General features: G+C 41.0%; 1 protein-coding gene across 1 annotated transcript in view; it reads right to left on the reverse strand.

Moving 5' to 3' along the window:
- grin2aa (glutamate receptor, ionotropic, N-methyl D-aspartate 2A, a) overlaps positions 1-17,656 on the reverse strand; it is a 135,613-nt gene that overhangs the window by 47,146 nt on the left and 70,811 nt on the right. Inside the window, exon 2 of the mRNA XM_070847268.1 lies at positions 1,183-1,349. Coding sequence (XP_070703369.1) covers positions 1,183-1,349 — 167 coding nt within the window. The remainder of the gene's footprint in view (positions 1-1,182; positions 1,350-17,656) is intronic.

Genomic DNA, 17,656 nt, shown 5'->3' on the forward strand with positions numbered 1-17,656 from the left:
TATTACTAATCTCATTCAATCACTAATTTATTGCCAATTGACTTGTAATTAAAACTGTTGTGTTACCACATACAGACACAGGCAGAGAACTTTTGAACTACTGTTTGGTTTGACATAAAGAGTAACTGCTAATGAAAAAGACCCTGCTCAGCTGGGCTTTAATATATCATGGGTTCAGGCACCAGCCCTTGCCAAAACCTCAACACTGCTGAACATGCATCATTAATTTGACATTTTTTGCCAAAAATTATGGCTTGCTGTTCTCTTCAGCAGCAGTTTTTTCTCTCTCTCTCTCTCTCTCTTTCTCTCTCTCTCTTTCTCTCTGTGGAGATACAGCATCAGTAAAAATGACCTAAAGCTGCGGCAATCAGCCAAACTGCTTGTATAGTAGATCCTACCTGTCATCTACATTAATTTCAAGAATGCTGATGGAATCCTTTTGGTCTGTCTTTTAAAGGTACATACCGTGTGAGTGGAGGAGATGAAATATACAAAACATGGTGCGCAGTAACTCCTGTAGAAAGTAAACTTGCCCATTCTCTGGGGAAATTTGCAGTGATAATGGAGAAGATTACAGACAAAATGGGGAAATGGGCTTGGAGAAATGCCCGGGCAAGAAGCACCTGAAGTGTTTGGTATCTTCGGTTTTCCTTGTGTAAATTGCTGCCATTAAGAGTTGCTATGATTTTGGAGATGTTGACCCAAAGGTGGCACATGAAGGAAAATGGCCCATTGTTCATGTACTGCATAGTCCCCCTATTAAGGCTATACACTGTTTGTTTAATATAATACAAATGTAAATATAAATGTAATGACCAGTGGTTTCTTTAGCACCACTAGTGGGTAAAAGTTTTCACAAAGAAGAAGAAGAAGCATCATCATCATCATCATCATCAAAACAATAATCATAATAATACTTTTTATAAAAGCATGCAAAAATAATTACATGCCCTTCAGCATACGGCTGTACTTTGTATTGATAATTAGCATTATGCTAACAAACTGAACTAAAATAGTGAAGATGGCAAACATTATACCTGCTTAGCATCAACATGTTAGCATTTTCACTGTACACATGTTAGCCCATGTTAGATTTAGCTCAAAGCGTTGCTGAGCCAATCAGACATTAGTCTGGTTACTATTATACTGGATAACAGAAAGCAGGTGGCTAGTGGGTCCTACCTGTTGTCCACAGTGGTTTTCAGGATGTTGATGAACTCCTGGTAGCCAGGGAACTTTGATGTGACAATGGAGAAGATGTGCCAATCGTACTCCTCCATGATATTCAGCATCAGCAGAGCCTCCTGCTGGATGGAGGCACCGAACTGGAAGAATGTTGACTTTACATCCTGAGAAAAGAGAACAGGAGAGAGGGATGGAGGGGGGAGAAGAAAAAGGAAGGAACAGAGGATAAAGAGATGGGGAAGAGGAGATTTTGTTTGTATTTTTGTCTCACTTCTCTTAGTAGTCCACCAGCTAATTCAAACTGCATCTCAGAAATATCAATCAACAACAGAGCATTTAACTTTGGCACAATATGAGTACGCAGACACTCACTCACTCTCTCTCACACACACACACACACACACACACACACACAGATCAAGAGGAGTATGCTTCTCTTGGAGGAAATATATGGATGACGGGCTCAGAACAATTCAATTAAGCCCAAATTGGATTGGTGCAGTACAGACAGGCTGCAGAACTCTGTGAGCCTAGTTGTGGGGAATGAGGGTTACATTCACTGTGGGTCACACATATCCACTCCATTAAACCTGACTGAGAACCATTTCCCACTTAATTCAGCCAAACTGAGACATGGTCCTGGACAGAGCAGACAAGCACTATTACAGGTGGACAAATTAAGTCTGCTCATTTACGTTGGATGTTCCGTTTTAAATTACTTTTATGACACAGGGAGGTGAAATGAGTAGGAATGAATTGTAATAAAAAGCGAGGAAGACTGTAGCATCACGAAATGTGTGGACTGACAAAACGTTGCCCGTCTTTGGTTGTTAGTTGTATGATTTGTTGTGTTTGGGGATTTCTGTTACCTTGAAATGTCTCACACATGGGTTATCTTGATACCTCATGTCTTTGGCACTCTAATTATGACTGAGTTGTAAGTAAGAGTGTGTGTATGTCTTCCGTGTGTGTATGAAGCTGAAACCTGACAGAAAAAAAAAGAAAGAAGAAAAAAAACGAGGGATAGGAGGCAAAAGGAACAAAAGGTTGGACTGACACTCATAAATTCACACACTACAGTACACGTACACACTGCCTGCAGCCTGCATCTACAGGAATTCAGTCACAGTGTGACTAAACTTGAAAAAAAGAGAGTTGGTGAGTGTGACAAAGCAGCACCCATAGTGCTAGGAGCTACTGTGTAGTGTGATGCAGCCTAACATTAGCTTCTATCCTGGAAAAGTGAACTTTAAAACTCCTTAATGTCTGAAAAAAAAGTCACTTTTGGAAGAACAAATGGAGGTGATCAGTTACCACGTGAGTCAGTGTCATTAAGTAATCTCCAGCTGTAATTTGGCCTTACTGTGGAAAAGCACACGTCCTTGTGCATTTATACTGTACACTCCTGTAAAGGAGCCACTTCAGATGGACAACTTACATCGCACGGCTACAGTCACCAATCTAATGTTACACTCACAATGCAACACATATCCAATGCGCCCTTTTTGGTTCAGTGTTCATCGCTCGCTGCAAATATCTCTTCAATCGTCATCACTGCTGTTCCCTTAGCATTAAAATTAGCTGTGCCTCCTGCATGCACCTGTAGACTCTGATTCTAGTCTGTCATGAGTTGGCTGACTGAACTGAAGTCTGTTTCTTTGAGAAATCAGTGGAAATGTCAACCATAAGCGTTCATGTTAATAAGACACATTTCAATTACATTGATTGGAACAGCTGCTATAACTATAAAGATGAGGAAACGTCTAGGGCTGCCCCACGATAGTCGACCTAATGTTAGTCTACCAAGTTTTCAATGGTTGAAAAAAAAAAAAAAAAAAGAGAGTATGAAACACAACAGGGCATTTAATTGGCACAGGAAGTGCAGTTATAAATCATAATCTTTCTATATTCTTTTCATTTCGTTCTTAGTCAGTTACTTTCCAGTAGCCTGCAGGTCTGTTGGTCTATTACTATACAGCTCGTTTCCCTGTAGAAAGGGTTACACTTCACAAGACAAATACTACGTCTAACACAACTTGTGAAGAGGGAAGAGGGGATTGGGGGGATGAAAATAGATGCAAGCAGTAAGCAGGGACTGAGGGTAGTGGCTTGTATCAGTGTATGTATGTAATTTCATCTCTACATGCATGACCTAGCATTTCCTTCTCCACTGTGTTGATAATGTGGGTATTCACCGTTTGCATTATTTGTGCGAGCGTGGGTGCACGTCTCTTCCCCCTATATCGAGACTCTTGAGTGCTCTTTAATGGTATTGTATCTGTATGTGAGGTTGGCTCACTCGATACCCGGGCTCAAGTACTCTTCAGAGGCTTTCTGTGTAGTCCCGTTGGTGTGTGTGTGTGCGTGAGGGGGGTGTGTGGGCGCTCTAATGGGGTAGAAACTGAAGCAATGCTTGAGCATGGTGGGACAGGAGGGAGGTCATGCTATAAGACGTGTCACTTCCTGTCTTCATCACAGCAGCGGCCGATACTCCCACACTTTGCAGCAATATACAGAGGACTGTGACGAGGACAGGGCCGGTCACATAGAATAGAATACGGTGGTAGATTTGTATGTGACTATCTATGGAATTATATATGCGGCTAAATGGTTGAGTGTCTTCAAATTGTTGTACTGACATCTACTCCTGCCACCTGTCGACCAATCACTTGGCCCATATGTGAACGAGCATGTGAACGAAAGTTTCCTTAATATTTATTGGCAAAGGGGTTTTTTTATTTTTGTCTGCGCCAAACGCAACTCATGCTAAATATGCAACTTTTTTACAGGGATGAGGGTGATTCATTTAAACAAAGGAGAACTATGTCGACCACTACAGGGCCATTTAATTCTCCAGTGTACTTGAAAGCCCTCAAAATTTCAAGATACATGGTTTTCGCTGGACAGCGTCAATAGCGGGGCCAAAGGCAACATTTATGCAAAATTAATTTAGCAAAAGCTAACACTGGTTAGGATTAATCTCTATAGATTGCTGTTTCAATATTATTCTACCAGTGTTTCTTATGCCTGTGTGTGTGTGTGTGTGTGTGTACTTGTGTGTGTGTTTGTTGGAATGTGTCTTTGCCTGCTTGTGCTCATTTGAAAGCATTCAAGCTCCAGGCACCCCAGGGGAGGAAGCCAAAATCTACCACGGAACAAAACGGAAATTTACCAAAATAATTGCTTCTTTATGGTCTCAAATGAGCCTGGGCCCGTGCCTGCGCTCATTTGTGCAGGCCAAACCATGTCTCTTTATTTTCACGGGATCTCATTATGTCACACCCAACAGAACCCAACAATTAAAGAGATTTGGTTTAGGTTGGGCAGATTTTTGTCATTTTACACGACCTCTATTGAACACTTGACTGAAGCAGACTCTTAAGGACAACACTGACAACAAAGAATTTGTTTTCGCTCTCCTACTGAGGGAGAGAAGACAACCACACCTTCAATCCTGTTTGTGTCATCTGACGTCTCTGTTGGTCAAATTTATTTTTCCAAGACAAACAACCAGAGATAAGGACTCACTAGATTTCATATAACCATACACCTCCCACTTCTTCTGTGTGCTCCTTTATTATATTTCATATTGTATTATTGCGCATTACATTTATTTAATTCTTACAGTTTCTGTTATGCAGTTAACTTGGAGGGAGACAGAGGGAGGCAACGAGACACAAGGACAGAACGGATATGTAAAACCATGGATAGAACAAAAAGGAAATGAGGAAAACGATGATCAGGAATTACCAACAAAAACACTTAAAAGAAAGCAAATTAGCCTGAGAGTGGCAGGCAGAAAAAGTTTCACAAAGACATGAAATTATAGACAAAGAGGGAGGAAATTTGGATGTAGGGCAGAGGAGAGGTGGGTAGAGGAGAGGCTGAGGAGTGACTAAGCAGCGTATGATTGTTTCTAATTGGGACGGCTCGCAATCCGTGACATCAGAAAACAGCCAATCATATCCTCTCATTTCACCCCTGTCAAGTGTGACATGTCTCCTCTTTCCATTCACACCTTCAGCAAGCGATTCCCACACATACAAACACACACACACACACATGTGCGCGCACACATGCGCGTTCATCAACACACAGTCCGTCATTTACAGCTCTTTCCTTCTAGCTCCGTCTATCGTGTTCACAGTCTCCCGCTCTCAAATTTCCCACCCTGTTGAATACACACAAACAGGCGCACACACACGCAACCGCAATGACGCACGCACACAAACACACACCTGCCCTACGGGGCAGGACAGTGTGTCTAAGTTGAGATAGAGGGGGGTTATAAATAGTAGTCCTCATATCCTCTGCTGCTGATAGCATCATGCACTGTCTGGTCTGATGACACGCACATGTACCAAAAAAAAAAAACACATCTCTCACACACACACACACACACACACACACACACACACACACACACACACACAAACAAATGAGTGTCTCGTAAATTGAGTTTAGATTGTGAGGTACAGACTCACCAAGATAAAGGCCACATCGTACACATGCACAAACCAAAATCTGCATTTATCTGCTGTCATATAGGGAATCATCTGCCACAGACACCCTGTTGTATATGGTGGCTTTAACAGCTCTGCAGTGTCCACTGGGGGAGAAACACACTGATATGACAAAAATTCCTCTGTGGCTAGTTACTAAATATAAACAGACAGGCATAAAAATAGCTGCAGCAAAACAAAAGAGCTTGAAATGTCTACGGAAACAAACTAAAATGCCAAGCAGACAGCACTCACTATAAACCACACAGATAGAATCACTACAAGCACAAAAGATGGCATCATTCTCTCAGTAACTGAATGATAAAATAACTGATTACAGCATACAGAGACATGGACCGAGGCTGTCTGCCAATATTATGCCCTGACAGGAAATCACAAACATGATTTGCAAATGAAAAAGTAGCAGCACTCTATCCAAAGAGAGCAGGACTAAACCAACAATGGGATTTTGGTTACTGATATCACATTTAATGGCTAAGGGGACACAATGGGCATATAGTGTAAGCTTCAAAAAGCCATTTTCCAAAGAGTAATGTTGCCTGGTGTATCAATAGGTCCCTACACATTTGAGCATTCATACACAATCATGTGTATCCTTTCGACAACATATAATAGAGGCTTTTAATTTTGCAGTTTGGCCAAACAAGAGGTCTGCAGTGTCGCTGTGTCTGGGTTGGCGCTGATGCAGTATCGGATAGACTGGTGCCAAACTGATCCACAGCATGCAAAATGTATACACAAGTTCCAAGAGTACAAAAACTGACAACTTATAGGCTGGCACCACTCACTTCTGCCTCTTGGCACGTATTTTAGAGGAAAAAGATGCAAAGAAAGCCAATTAGGAAAGTTTTTAAATGAGTCCTGCTCGGTGGATTGGATGTATCCCAAAATTAAAGAAATGAGGAGTCAAGCCATAGGCATGTTTTCCAGGCTATATTCTGTATGTCTGCGGTTTAAGCAAGACATCATAACTGACAATTTTCAGCAGGAGGAGGTGATAATATCACCTATATTAAGAGAAAGTGAACACAGCCCACCGATGGCACAAAGACCGCATTTCACTTCCAACAATAAATGGTCCCTTTTTTAATATCCTCCGTCACATCCACGACAACGGAGATATGGATAATCTGAGAAGAGAAACTTTAAAGGAAGAGTTTCTTTTAACTAAAGAACTTTTTTAAAGATGCTTCTCATAATTAGAAACATGACATAAGACTTGAAAAAAAAAACTGGGTATGACATTCTAATGTCTAGAGCAGCAAGGCTCTGTCCGTGGTCCTGAAATCTGTGCCGAAATGCAGGTGGCCAGATGTTTGACTCTGCTTTGCACTTCCAGTTACACTTCATGCCATTTTGATCCACTGATATCTAATTAACAAAAGAAGGTTGAATATAGCCTGTGATGTTTTATATGACATTCTACTTATTCTCTTGTTTTATGCGGATTGATGTAGGTGACACAAGCATGTAGCACTGCAATGATAAGGCTGGATCCACATATATGTGTAAAAGTCAATCAATTGATCTAATGATCTAATACCACATTGTTAAAATGTCTTTAGCTCATTTTCTATTGTAAAAATCAGAACACATAGACAAGTACACTATGCACGCTGCTTTTCCACAGCCTTCCACTGTTCATGTGATGCATCATGGTCATTTTATGAGTCCCTTTAAGACCAATTTGATCATGCCAGTCCGATGTCATCGAGCCAAAACAATGTCATGCAGGCCTAAACGTTATATGGGAGAAGGCTTCACCTCAGATGTGCTAAACGCACACCCAAAGACTGCCTAGATCAACATGAACAGCGGTCGTGTATCAACACCAAATACGAAGCATTGCACACAAACACAAACCCAATGGCACAAACCTACAAAAAAAGCAAGTCTTCTTATGTTTTTCTTTCTCTCTCATAATGACCAGAGAGAAATATAATTGCACTAACAACACTGCTTCAGAAGTGTCTTTTACTTAGAGCATGTTATGCGTGTTTATTGTATTCCTCTGTAAATGGCTCTGACGCGGTCTTATGAGACGGTGCGTGTTTACTCAGTCTTTACTAGATTACAGTGTTTTTAAAACAAGATTTCGTGATGGCACTGTGAATGTGGGTGTGTGTTCTTCAAGTGGGTTTGTGTGCGTGTGTTGAATTGGTGTAAATAAACTACTTGGTGTGAACAGAGGGGAGCAGATATGCTTTGTTTGTGTTGGATCATAATTGTAAGGAAATGGTAGCCTTCAACTGCAATAGAAGCCACACACACACACACACACACACACACACACATACACAGACACGAGCACACACAGATTATAAAACAAGGCTGTATTTGACGTCATAGTGGAATATTTTTGGCTCAAATGCAGTCCATTTTAGTAGATAACACACGCAGAGGGAGAAAGGGACCTATTCAAAGTTTATCAAACAGGAGCAGTGTCTGTTTGTGTGCGTGTGTGTGTGTGTGTGTGTGTGTGTGTTACTGCTGTGGTTCCTCTGTCAGGACTTTTTAACAAGCAGTCGTGCCCCCACGGGGAAACACTGACAAAATAACATCATCCCTCTCTCTCTCTCTCTGCCTCTATCTTTGTCTCTCTGTGTTTGCCCTCTTCTCCCACTCACTCTCTTCTCTAATAAGTCCAATATCTTCCTCTCTGTGTCTTCCTTTCTTTCCGTTAACTCTCTGTCCAGGGGCTGTGTCTTTTCTCGCCTCCCTCCATCCATCTCGCCCTCTCCCACCCACTCCCTATCTCTTCTAATAAGGCCAATATTCTGCTACAGTCCTCTGAGACCTAACCTTACACCTAAGCTGGAAAAGCTGTTATCAGTGCTGGGAGCATAACTTCACAATCGACCCAAAAATCACACTAATAAAAAATAAAACAATCAAATGAAATATGGCTTAAATGTTTAAATTGATGCAATGGGCAAAAATACTCAAATCTTTCCAATTTATTTTCCACTGGGACTATTCATTATTGAAAGATGTGGGATATTGGATTATATTTAGAAGTTACAGAGTGGTTACCTAAGGGTTGGGGCACAGGTCACAAGACAAATCTGTAGGATTGAGATGATAAACAAGGAGGGAAAGCATATACATATATACAAAATAAATAAAATATATACATCTGCTGCACAAAGTCATGCTTATTTTGCAAATCTTTGATTTTTAAAACATTATTGTTTATCTTTTTATCTATTTATGTATTTATTTTTAAGGATTGCTAGAAATCGCTTAAAGCCATCACACTTACAGTGATCAACTGCCTAAACCTTGTGACTGAATCAATCCAATACAAACGGTGGTTATATAATTTGCTCATGGTAATCACGCAGTCCATTTCTAGTGTTCATTTTGGGTCTTTTTATACATGACAACATATGGAAACAAATCTAAACTGTGCAACTTTTTTCCCCTGTTTCTCTTTGAAGCTTAAGACGAACCCGCCCTCGGCAGGTAGACTGATAAGTGATACGTAACATAATAAAATAGTGAAGCTGTCCATTTGATTAAAGAAAAAAAATCATAAAAATTATTCTTATACTGATCAATTTGACCCTGTATTTTTTTTCACGACTTTTAAAGAAAGAAAACTGAATCTTTGAACTGGTCAGTAGTGGTAGACATTTAAAACTGGATTTCAGTGGTGTAGATGTCATGAAAAGGTGAGGAATACTGCTGTAGTTTCCCTTCTCTGTAATCTGATTACTGTACTCTCTTCCTCCACAGCCCTGCTCGTAATCTCTCTCATCACTATGCCTGCCTTCACTAGACTTTGACATATTGTGCATTTCACACCTGTCACATGCACAGAAATTGTTGGTATCATTATATCCTCCACAGCCATAACAGAGTCATCATTATGAAAATTGTCATCACTGTCAATACTGCCATCATCAACAGCTATAACCATCATAATTATTCCCTGCATCTTAGCTGTCCTACCTATCTTTCTTTCCTAATTCCATCCTCTTCCTTCCTCCCTGCAGCTCTCCCTGCATTTGCTTCCTCCTCATTTTCTTCCTGATGCTCCTAGTTTGGCTTCCAGCCTTTCTTCCTCGATATGCACCCTTCAGTTATCCTTTCCTACTTCCTCGGTGCCTTCCTCTCCATCTTTACCAACTCACACTTTAGCAGCCTTTTGAATGAACACATAAGAGAGAGAGAGAGAGAGAGAGAAGAGAAAATCCCACTGGATGAGAAGAGGTGCTAATCACAATAAAATAGGACTTTGAATTAGGAGTCGCTGCACAGCCCGATCCTCAACGCAGTAGTGCTTTATTGAATACATAAGTAATATTTCGACAAGAAACCTCTTTGTCAGGATTACTTGTTGAAGCATGTTTTCTTTTTAAAGTATTGAATAAAGTAATCCTATATGGAGGCACTCAGTGTGCAGCCGCCTTAAAGGGTTTTAAAGAATTGAAGCGTTTAAGATGAGGGTTCAGAGCAAAGCAACGGCATGTAGAGAGATGAAATCGTGAACCTAATCTAAGGAGCTGTTTATTACGAGTTATAATGCATAAGAAGGAATCGTACAGTTCAAGCACACGCGCGCACACACACACTTCCACTCACACATAAACATACACATAAACATAAATTCTTAAACAACCTACACGCACAAATAAAGGCTTCCATGTGCAGCCTCGCTATGATGTTTGTGCACTCAAAGTAAAAGGGATTTATAAGTTGTGTGTGTGTGTGTGTGTGTGTGTGTGTGTGTGTGTGTGTGTGTGTGTGTGTGTGTGTGTGTGTGTGTGTGCCAGAGGGCTGTGTATCATGCTGAGTTCATTCCAAAGACACAAACAACATAATATAAACCACAGCTCAAACAGAATGGAACAACACCCACTGCCCAGGAAAAACAAGAAAATCAAAGGCCTCAAAGCCTGGATTTACACAGGAACAAAACACCTAGACCTACATTTATAGAGTCATAAAGAAACCTAAAAGAAAGGCTGAGATGACATGAGGGAGCATGAGTACTTGTGATTTTTTTTTTCTGTATTTGAAAGAGAGAGAGAGAGAGGAAAAGCAGGGGAAAGAGAGGAGATGACATGTAGCAAAGGCCATACTCAAATACTGAAACCCAAGCTGCAACAGCAAGGAACCAGCCTTGTGCTACATGCTTTACCAGGTGAGCTAGTGTGGCATCCCATAAAAATAATTTTCATCTCACTGTCACGCTTTCAGGGACACCAGCAGAATAACTTAGTTGAAGCTTCTGAACAGCACAACAATGAGGGACTGAGTGTGATCTTTCAGCTAACGTGCATCTTGTTAGAAAAAAAAAAAAAAAAAAAGAGAGAGAGAGAAGACAGCAACTCCATAAGAAGAATAAAAAAAGAAGCTAAAAAAAAAAAATTGTACTTCACTTCAGTGCAATTCAGCTTAGCCTGGTCAAAATTAAACATGGGCTGACAGTTTTGCTAACCTAGAGTTCACTGAGGGGTGAACCTAATTATCTTTCCATATCCCTTAACACCATTTTCAGATCTATTCTAATGTGGGCTATTACTGTGTCACCGTGTCGCACTGGACGTTTTGCGCACATTTGAGCAAACCTGGCTACATTTAGCGTGTTGCAATGTCTGGCAGGATGCTCGCGGAAATTGACCAAACTGCGCAGAGTGTGACTCACTGAGTTTTGTTCAACGAGCCCTTCTCCTCGGATAGTGAGAGGGTATTGCTCACTGTGTGGTTAATAATTTGAAATCATCCAGCAGTGTCTATTGTTTAGAAAGCAGGATGAGGGCCACAGACTGTCTGCTTTCTGTTAAAGGAATAGTTCATTATTTTCTTAGCTTTGCTTAGCATCAAGACTGGAAAAAGCGGACAAACTAGGGTCTGTTCAAAGGTAACAATGTCTGCCTACCAGCACCTCTAACGCTTGTTAATTAAAGATCCCATATTAAGCGAATTGCACTTTTTAATGTATTTTCAACATAACTATGACGGCTAGACGGCTATCTCCTTGATCAATCTTTCAGTAAATGTTTTTGAAGACACACCGTTTAGTTTTGGCTCCCCTTATGATGTCATAAGGGTATCATAGATCATGTGACCTCCTCTAGCCCTTCCGCAGGTTGACTGTCTCTGTCCACTGTAAAACATAATGTATCCGCCTTGTTGTTTTTTCCTCACTAACACCAGCTCTGGGTAACATGAAGATGTCTAGATGAGAGCGAAGCGGCAGCCTGTTCTGTTATTCTAAAATCACTCGGACAGAAGCTGAAAACAGCCACGTCTGCTATGAAAACAGTTACGTGGTTTTTTGAACATTAGACTGAGTAAACCTGTTCCTGTAGGACTCCAAACACAGACATGAGCTCTTAAATGAGTAGAATATGGGACCTTCGGCACTTTATATCTCACTTGGTTGATCGGTAGAAAAACTCAAGTGTTAAAAGAACACATTGTGATGTTGCAGGGACACGAAGGCCTGTCTTTGTGCTAACCTAATCAGCTGCTGGCTGTAGCCTTATACTGAAGGAATGGATATGAGAGTGGATCCATCTCTTCATCTAACTCTAATAAGCATATATTCAATCGAATAGCTCTACTAATGTTAATAATCCTTAAGTAAGAATTTATAAGTAAATGACTAAGAATATACTGGGTTGTGAGGATGTAAAAAAGGCTGTTGGTGATGTATAAAGCATTTATAAATGTTTTATTGACCCAATTCATGTTACACATCAATTACTTAGAGATAAAAATAAATATTGACTTACACTATATAATTTTGACACATTAGTTAAACGGCTTTTTCCTTCATTTTATTCTTTTGATAATCAGCCACAAAGTATGACATATGACAGTACAAAAGACATGCTTCTATCCTGACATACAACTATGCGGGGGCAAATCAATACTGCATAATGTGCTGATGGTTTCCCCCACAGAGATGCATCAGTCAGCTGTTATGGTCATTACTAACTACACTGGCAGCGTCAGTGATTCATCACCGCTGCCACCGACTGACAGACACTGACACTGAGAGGCCTACGTACTTTGAAGAGGAAGAAACAGAGCGGGGTGAGCGGGAGCGACGGGTGGAACAAGTGGCAGGAAGATAGATTAGGAGAGGGCAAGGGGCGATGTCAGGGGGCAAGAGTGGGGAAAAGAGAAGAGAGGGGAGGAAGATAAAGAGGTGAGGGGGACAGTAAATAGTGAAAGCAGAAGGGGGAGAGATGCTTTAAGGACAAGAAAGGGAAAGGACTAGGAGTCAGTCTGTGTTTAGCCTAGCTTAGGAGCTGTATGCTAGAACAGTTTTCCATCCAGCACTTCTATGCTTCTCCAGCTGTAGTCTTCATGCTAAGCTAGGCTTGCCGTGATCTGATCCCATATTTTAATTCACAGACATGACAGTGATATGAATCTTCCAATCTATGTTGAACTATTCCTTTAAACCCACATTGGACGGCTACAAAAAAAAAAGAGTATCTCTCCCTGCTGCACTCACTGCAGCACTCTGCTCTATTCAAATCTGCTCGCATCCACACACATTCATCATTAATATTACAACAACAAGGACGCAGGAAACAGGGGGGAGAACGATTGAAAGAGAGCGGTTCCCTCTTAAGAAAGCAAGCGCTCGTGCACATGCCGACTTTCCTTTACATTAACAAAGTGCAATATAAGTGCTATGCCCCAAACCCTATCGTCATCTCTAAGCTTTCCCATTTCCATTTGATTGGCTGCCAGCGAGGCCTGCAGAGTAATTGGCTGCATTTCATTGGCCAAGCAGACGGACAGCACCCCTGGGAGGAGTCCATCAGGCGATATCTGTTAACAACACGCACAGACGCACAGAGTTTTACACACACACACAAACTCTGTCACACACACAGGGCCAGAGGGGAACTCCCTAATGCCTAATGTACCTTTTGCTATCACAGATGGGTCACTTACATTTCTGGGCACAAGAGCGATGATGAGAGAGAGATGGAGAAAAAAAAATAATAAAAAAAAAACAGAGTGGAAACGATTGGAGGAGAGGGGACAGCAGAAAAGGCACAGAGGGCTAGATAAAACAAGGGCAGAGGGAGATCAGACGAGAGGCGAGAATGAAGGAAAGGAAGTGGGAGAACATAGGACGAAAAGCAGTTAAAGTCTATTTCAGCTCGTATATGTGTAACCGCATGGAGATGATACTAAAACGATCATGTTTAATAATACACAAAGAATGCCAGAAAACGGAAAGCGCGTGTGAAGCACATCCAGATTATCTTGGAAATGTCAGTCAGGTTTAGTGAACACAAATACGTGTGTGTGTCACATTAATGTGACTAATATCTGAATGTATTAGTTTTAATTGTCAGCATACATTAATAGCCCTGACAAGTTGGCGATTGTCGTGGTGCGTCTCTTACCCGACACCACCCCCAGTTTTTGTGGCTGCTCTCAGCCCTTATCAGCGTCTGTTTGGCTGATTCAGCATGTGGAATTGGCATAACAGGAAGTGGGTGAGAGTTAACTGTGTGATTGGGCAATCAGCCTATTGAATCAGTAATTTCACGCACTCAATAATCCTTATTTTTCGCCTACACTTCTTTTTTCTTCCTCAAGCAAAAGAACAAAACTTTACAGCGCCAGCCAGTTGGAATATTTTGTCAGATTCTCAACTTGAAATACAAGTAGACAGCAGGATGATACTCAGATTCACATTAGTGTGTCAGTGTTTTGGAAACTCGTTCCGTTCATGTCTTTTTACTCCTCCTTAGAGTTGATTAATTAGTCGATTAATCAATTAATGGTTTTTGAACTGTTAAAGAAGCATCTAGGAAATTGTGATGGCATTTATCCCTGACAATTTAAGGTATCATCCGAAATAACACACTACCGGGTACTTTCAAGACTTCCCTAGTGGTTCGATGGCAACATTTGATCCTTTTTGTAGATCTAGAAAAAGGTCTGCCTGTATGGATTTGCCGACAGCTAATCACTGCAAGCGTTCTTCGATTTAATGTGACTAGTCCACTACGGCAGCAGCAACAACCCATACAGGCAGTGACTCCGCGGTGAGCAGTGAAGGCAAGCGAGAGTTGGCAGATCAGCGTGCCGAGATTCCACCGACACATTTGAAAGTATGGCTGCATGACTGCGGCGTTAGATAAAAGTAAATGCATAAAATGCGGATGGATTCATTTAGGAAGAAAAAGGGTATGGAATGAAGATTTCTACTGTAGCAGAATTTTCTAAACAATACTCAGCCATAGTCATGATGTGAAAATAAAATGTAGTGTGTTTTGCCAGTCCTACCCAGGTTTCACCACTCACTCTCGTAGAGCTCAAAAAACGACAAGAAAACAACAACCACAAAAGGGGAACATACTGAAAGCGCAAACGGTCACGTAGTTAACAGCCAAGTGTGACAGAAAACAAAAATGAGTCATCCATGACACTGGTTAGAGGCTGACGAACATCTTGGATCAGGGTCGTCCTCACGTGGCCTCGCTGAGGTCTCTCGTAAGAGGACGAAGGACAGTAATACTATCTGACTTGAGTCGTGAGTGGAGAGGAGCATCTGTGGATCACTGCTCACACAACAGAGGGGGAGAGACTCAACTGGGTCACTGGGTGTACAGCAAGGTTTGAGCAACATGGCTTTTTAAAGGCAGATGCTAATATTTTTGGAAGTAATCTGCCTGATTCTAAACTCTTATTAACAAATTACAAGGATTTTGTGTTTCTCCCAGAAATATATTCTTGACTGCGTGGAAAAGTGTTCATGCAGCATTTTAAAAAATTACAGGTGCTCCTAAGATTTCCACTGAAAGTCAAACTAAGGAAAATTGTGCTTGGGAGAAGAGAGGAGAGGAGGAGAGGAGGAGAGGAAGAAAAGAGAGGAGACAAAGTTGCTGACCCACTTTGTAGCTCTCAAAGTTTCAAATCCTCTTTAAAGAGAAAGTGAGTTGCGGCCAAGAATTTGGCAAGACACAGGCGCACACACACGCTCACACATCATACATGCAGAACATGCATGCACACACGCATGTGCAGACACACACACACATAATCGCGGGCCGGTGACCCCAGTCACCGTGAATAATGAAGCAAGTGCTGCTTTTATTTAACACCGCATTAGCTCTTTACATCACCTAATAATGGCAGCACTGAACCACACCAACACACACTCACACACACACACTTCTGGTAGTGCTCGATACGGTTTGTTAGTTTTCTCATTTGACTTGGTCTATTTTAGTCCTGCAAAACCCTCTTTCTCATTCCTCTTCTCTCTGATCCTCCTTCCATTGTCTCTCCCTTTTATCTTTGCTTTTCTTTTGCTTCATCTTCTGTTTTTTTTTTTTGCCTGTTCTCTCCCTCGTCTCATACCTCTGTTGGTATATCTCTTTCTTTATTCATCTCTCCCTCCTTCCACTCTCTCCATCTCCGTCTCGCTCTCTGAGCATTCTGCTGATGTCAGTGATATGATCAGCATGTGATTGGCTGGGCCAGATAACAGATAAGACTGATTTGTTTAGGGAGCTTTTCTCGTCTCATCACACCCCTGTAGACTGCAGTGTTTTTAATGAACATGCACACACAGTACACTCTGTGTCTGGGAAAACAGGAGCGAGAATTGTAGAATGGAGACTGGGAGTGTGAGAGAAGGGAAAGAGAGACAGAAAGATAAAAGAGAGATAGGTGGGGTACATTGGTGAGAAAAATAGTCGCCCTAATTTGCAAATCAAAGACATTATGAGTCACACATTTGCAGCCAAATCAGCCGAAGGGGAAAATATTGCTGTAACACTCCTTTTTACTTCACGTATCCCTTTTCATCCCATCACTTGATTTTTAAATATTGTTTGGTGTGAAATAACATGAAAACATATAATGGGGTTTCATTTTGTCAATGTAATTGTATTTTATTGACAAACATGTAACTTTATGTGATAATGAGGCACCTGGTTGGCAATACATCATTTTTTGATCTGTAGTGATGCTAAAGTTCAGGTTTCCTCTTCTTTTTTGTCTTCATCAAATGCCTTGAAAATACCTCGATCAGCTGCATACTATAAGCAATGGGATCCTACATGAGCAAACTATTATATGCCAGATTTAGAAGGATACTGGTGATTTTGTGATATAAAGTATTTATATGCACCAGTCTGAATTTAACAATATAATTATTGCAATCACAATCAGTTCACAGTTCCGTCACAAGTGTTAAACACTGTAGAGAAATATATGTTATAGCAAAAGCAAAAAGTAGCATCGTAATAGGCCAAGGCTCTATCGGATACCTCTTTTACATATTATACTTCCCACATTATTGTGGAGAAAGACTGAGGGGGCTATAATTATAATTATCACAAGCAGTAACATGAAGCATACTGCTGAAATCCTGTGTGTCCGTGTGTGTGTGTGTAAAAAGAGAGGTAAAAGGCAGGTGAAATGGAAACAACAGACCACTTGCATTTTCCCTGTGGGGCATTGCCATTATGGGGCACAAACACTGATGCACTGACACATATTCATTAAATTGTGCACGTTCTAGCCAATTATAAAACTAAAGGCTAATCCTTCAATTTTAGCAGACAGATCTCTGTGTTTGTGTGTATGTGTGCACAACATCTTTTACTTCAATGTCTGGAGGCTGAACACACTAAACATGCAATCACGTCTTTGCATGCAATGAGGAGTGAAGCTCACATGCAAGAGAAGGCTGCACAAAAAAAATATAATAGTGCCTTTTTTCACAGGATATGCATCCAAAGTGCAAGCTATGGTGGACTTTCTCTATTTCTGTTGTTGTTTACTGTTTCATGATCTCTTTCTGAATTTGAAGCAGGGGCACATCTGTTTTTCCTATAAATCATGTCAAAAAGCACTCACAAATATCAAAATATGTTAGCAAAAGTCTTTGCAAGTTGTCATCTGTTGCCAGAAAAAGAAGGGCCCTAGACCTGAGCCCTGGGGAACCC

Source organism: Pempheris klunzingeri, chromosome 17 (assembly GCF_042242105.1).
Source record: "Pempheris klunzingeri isolate RE-2024b chromosome 17, fPemKlu1.hap1, whole genome shotgun sequence".
NCBI lineage: Eukaryota > Metazoa > Chordata > Actinopteri > Acropomatiformes > Pempheridae > Pempheris > Pempheris klunzingeri.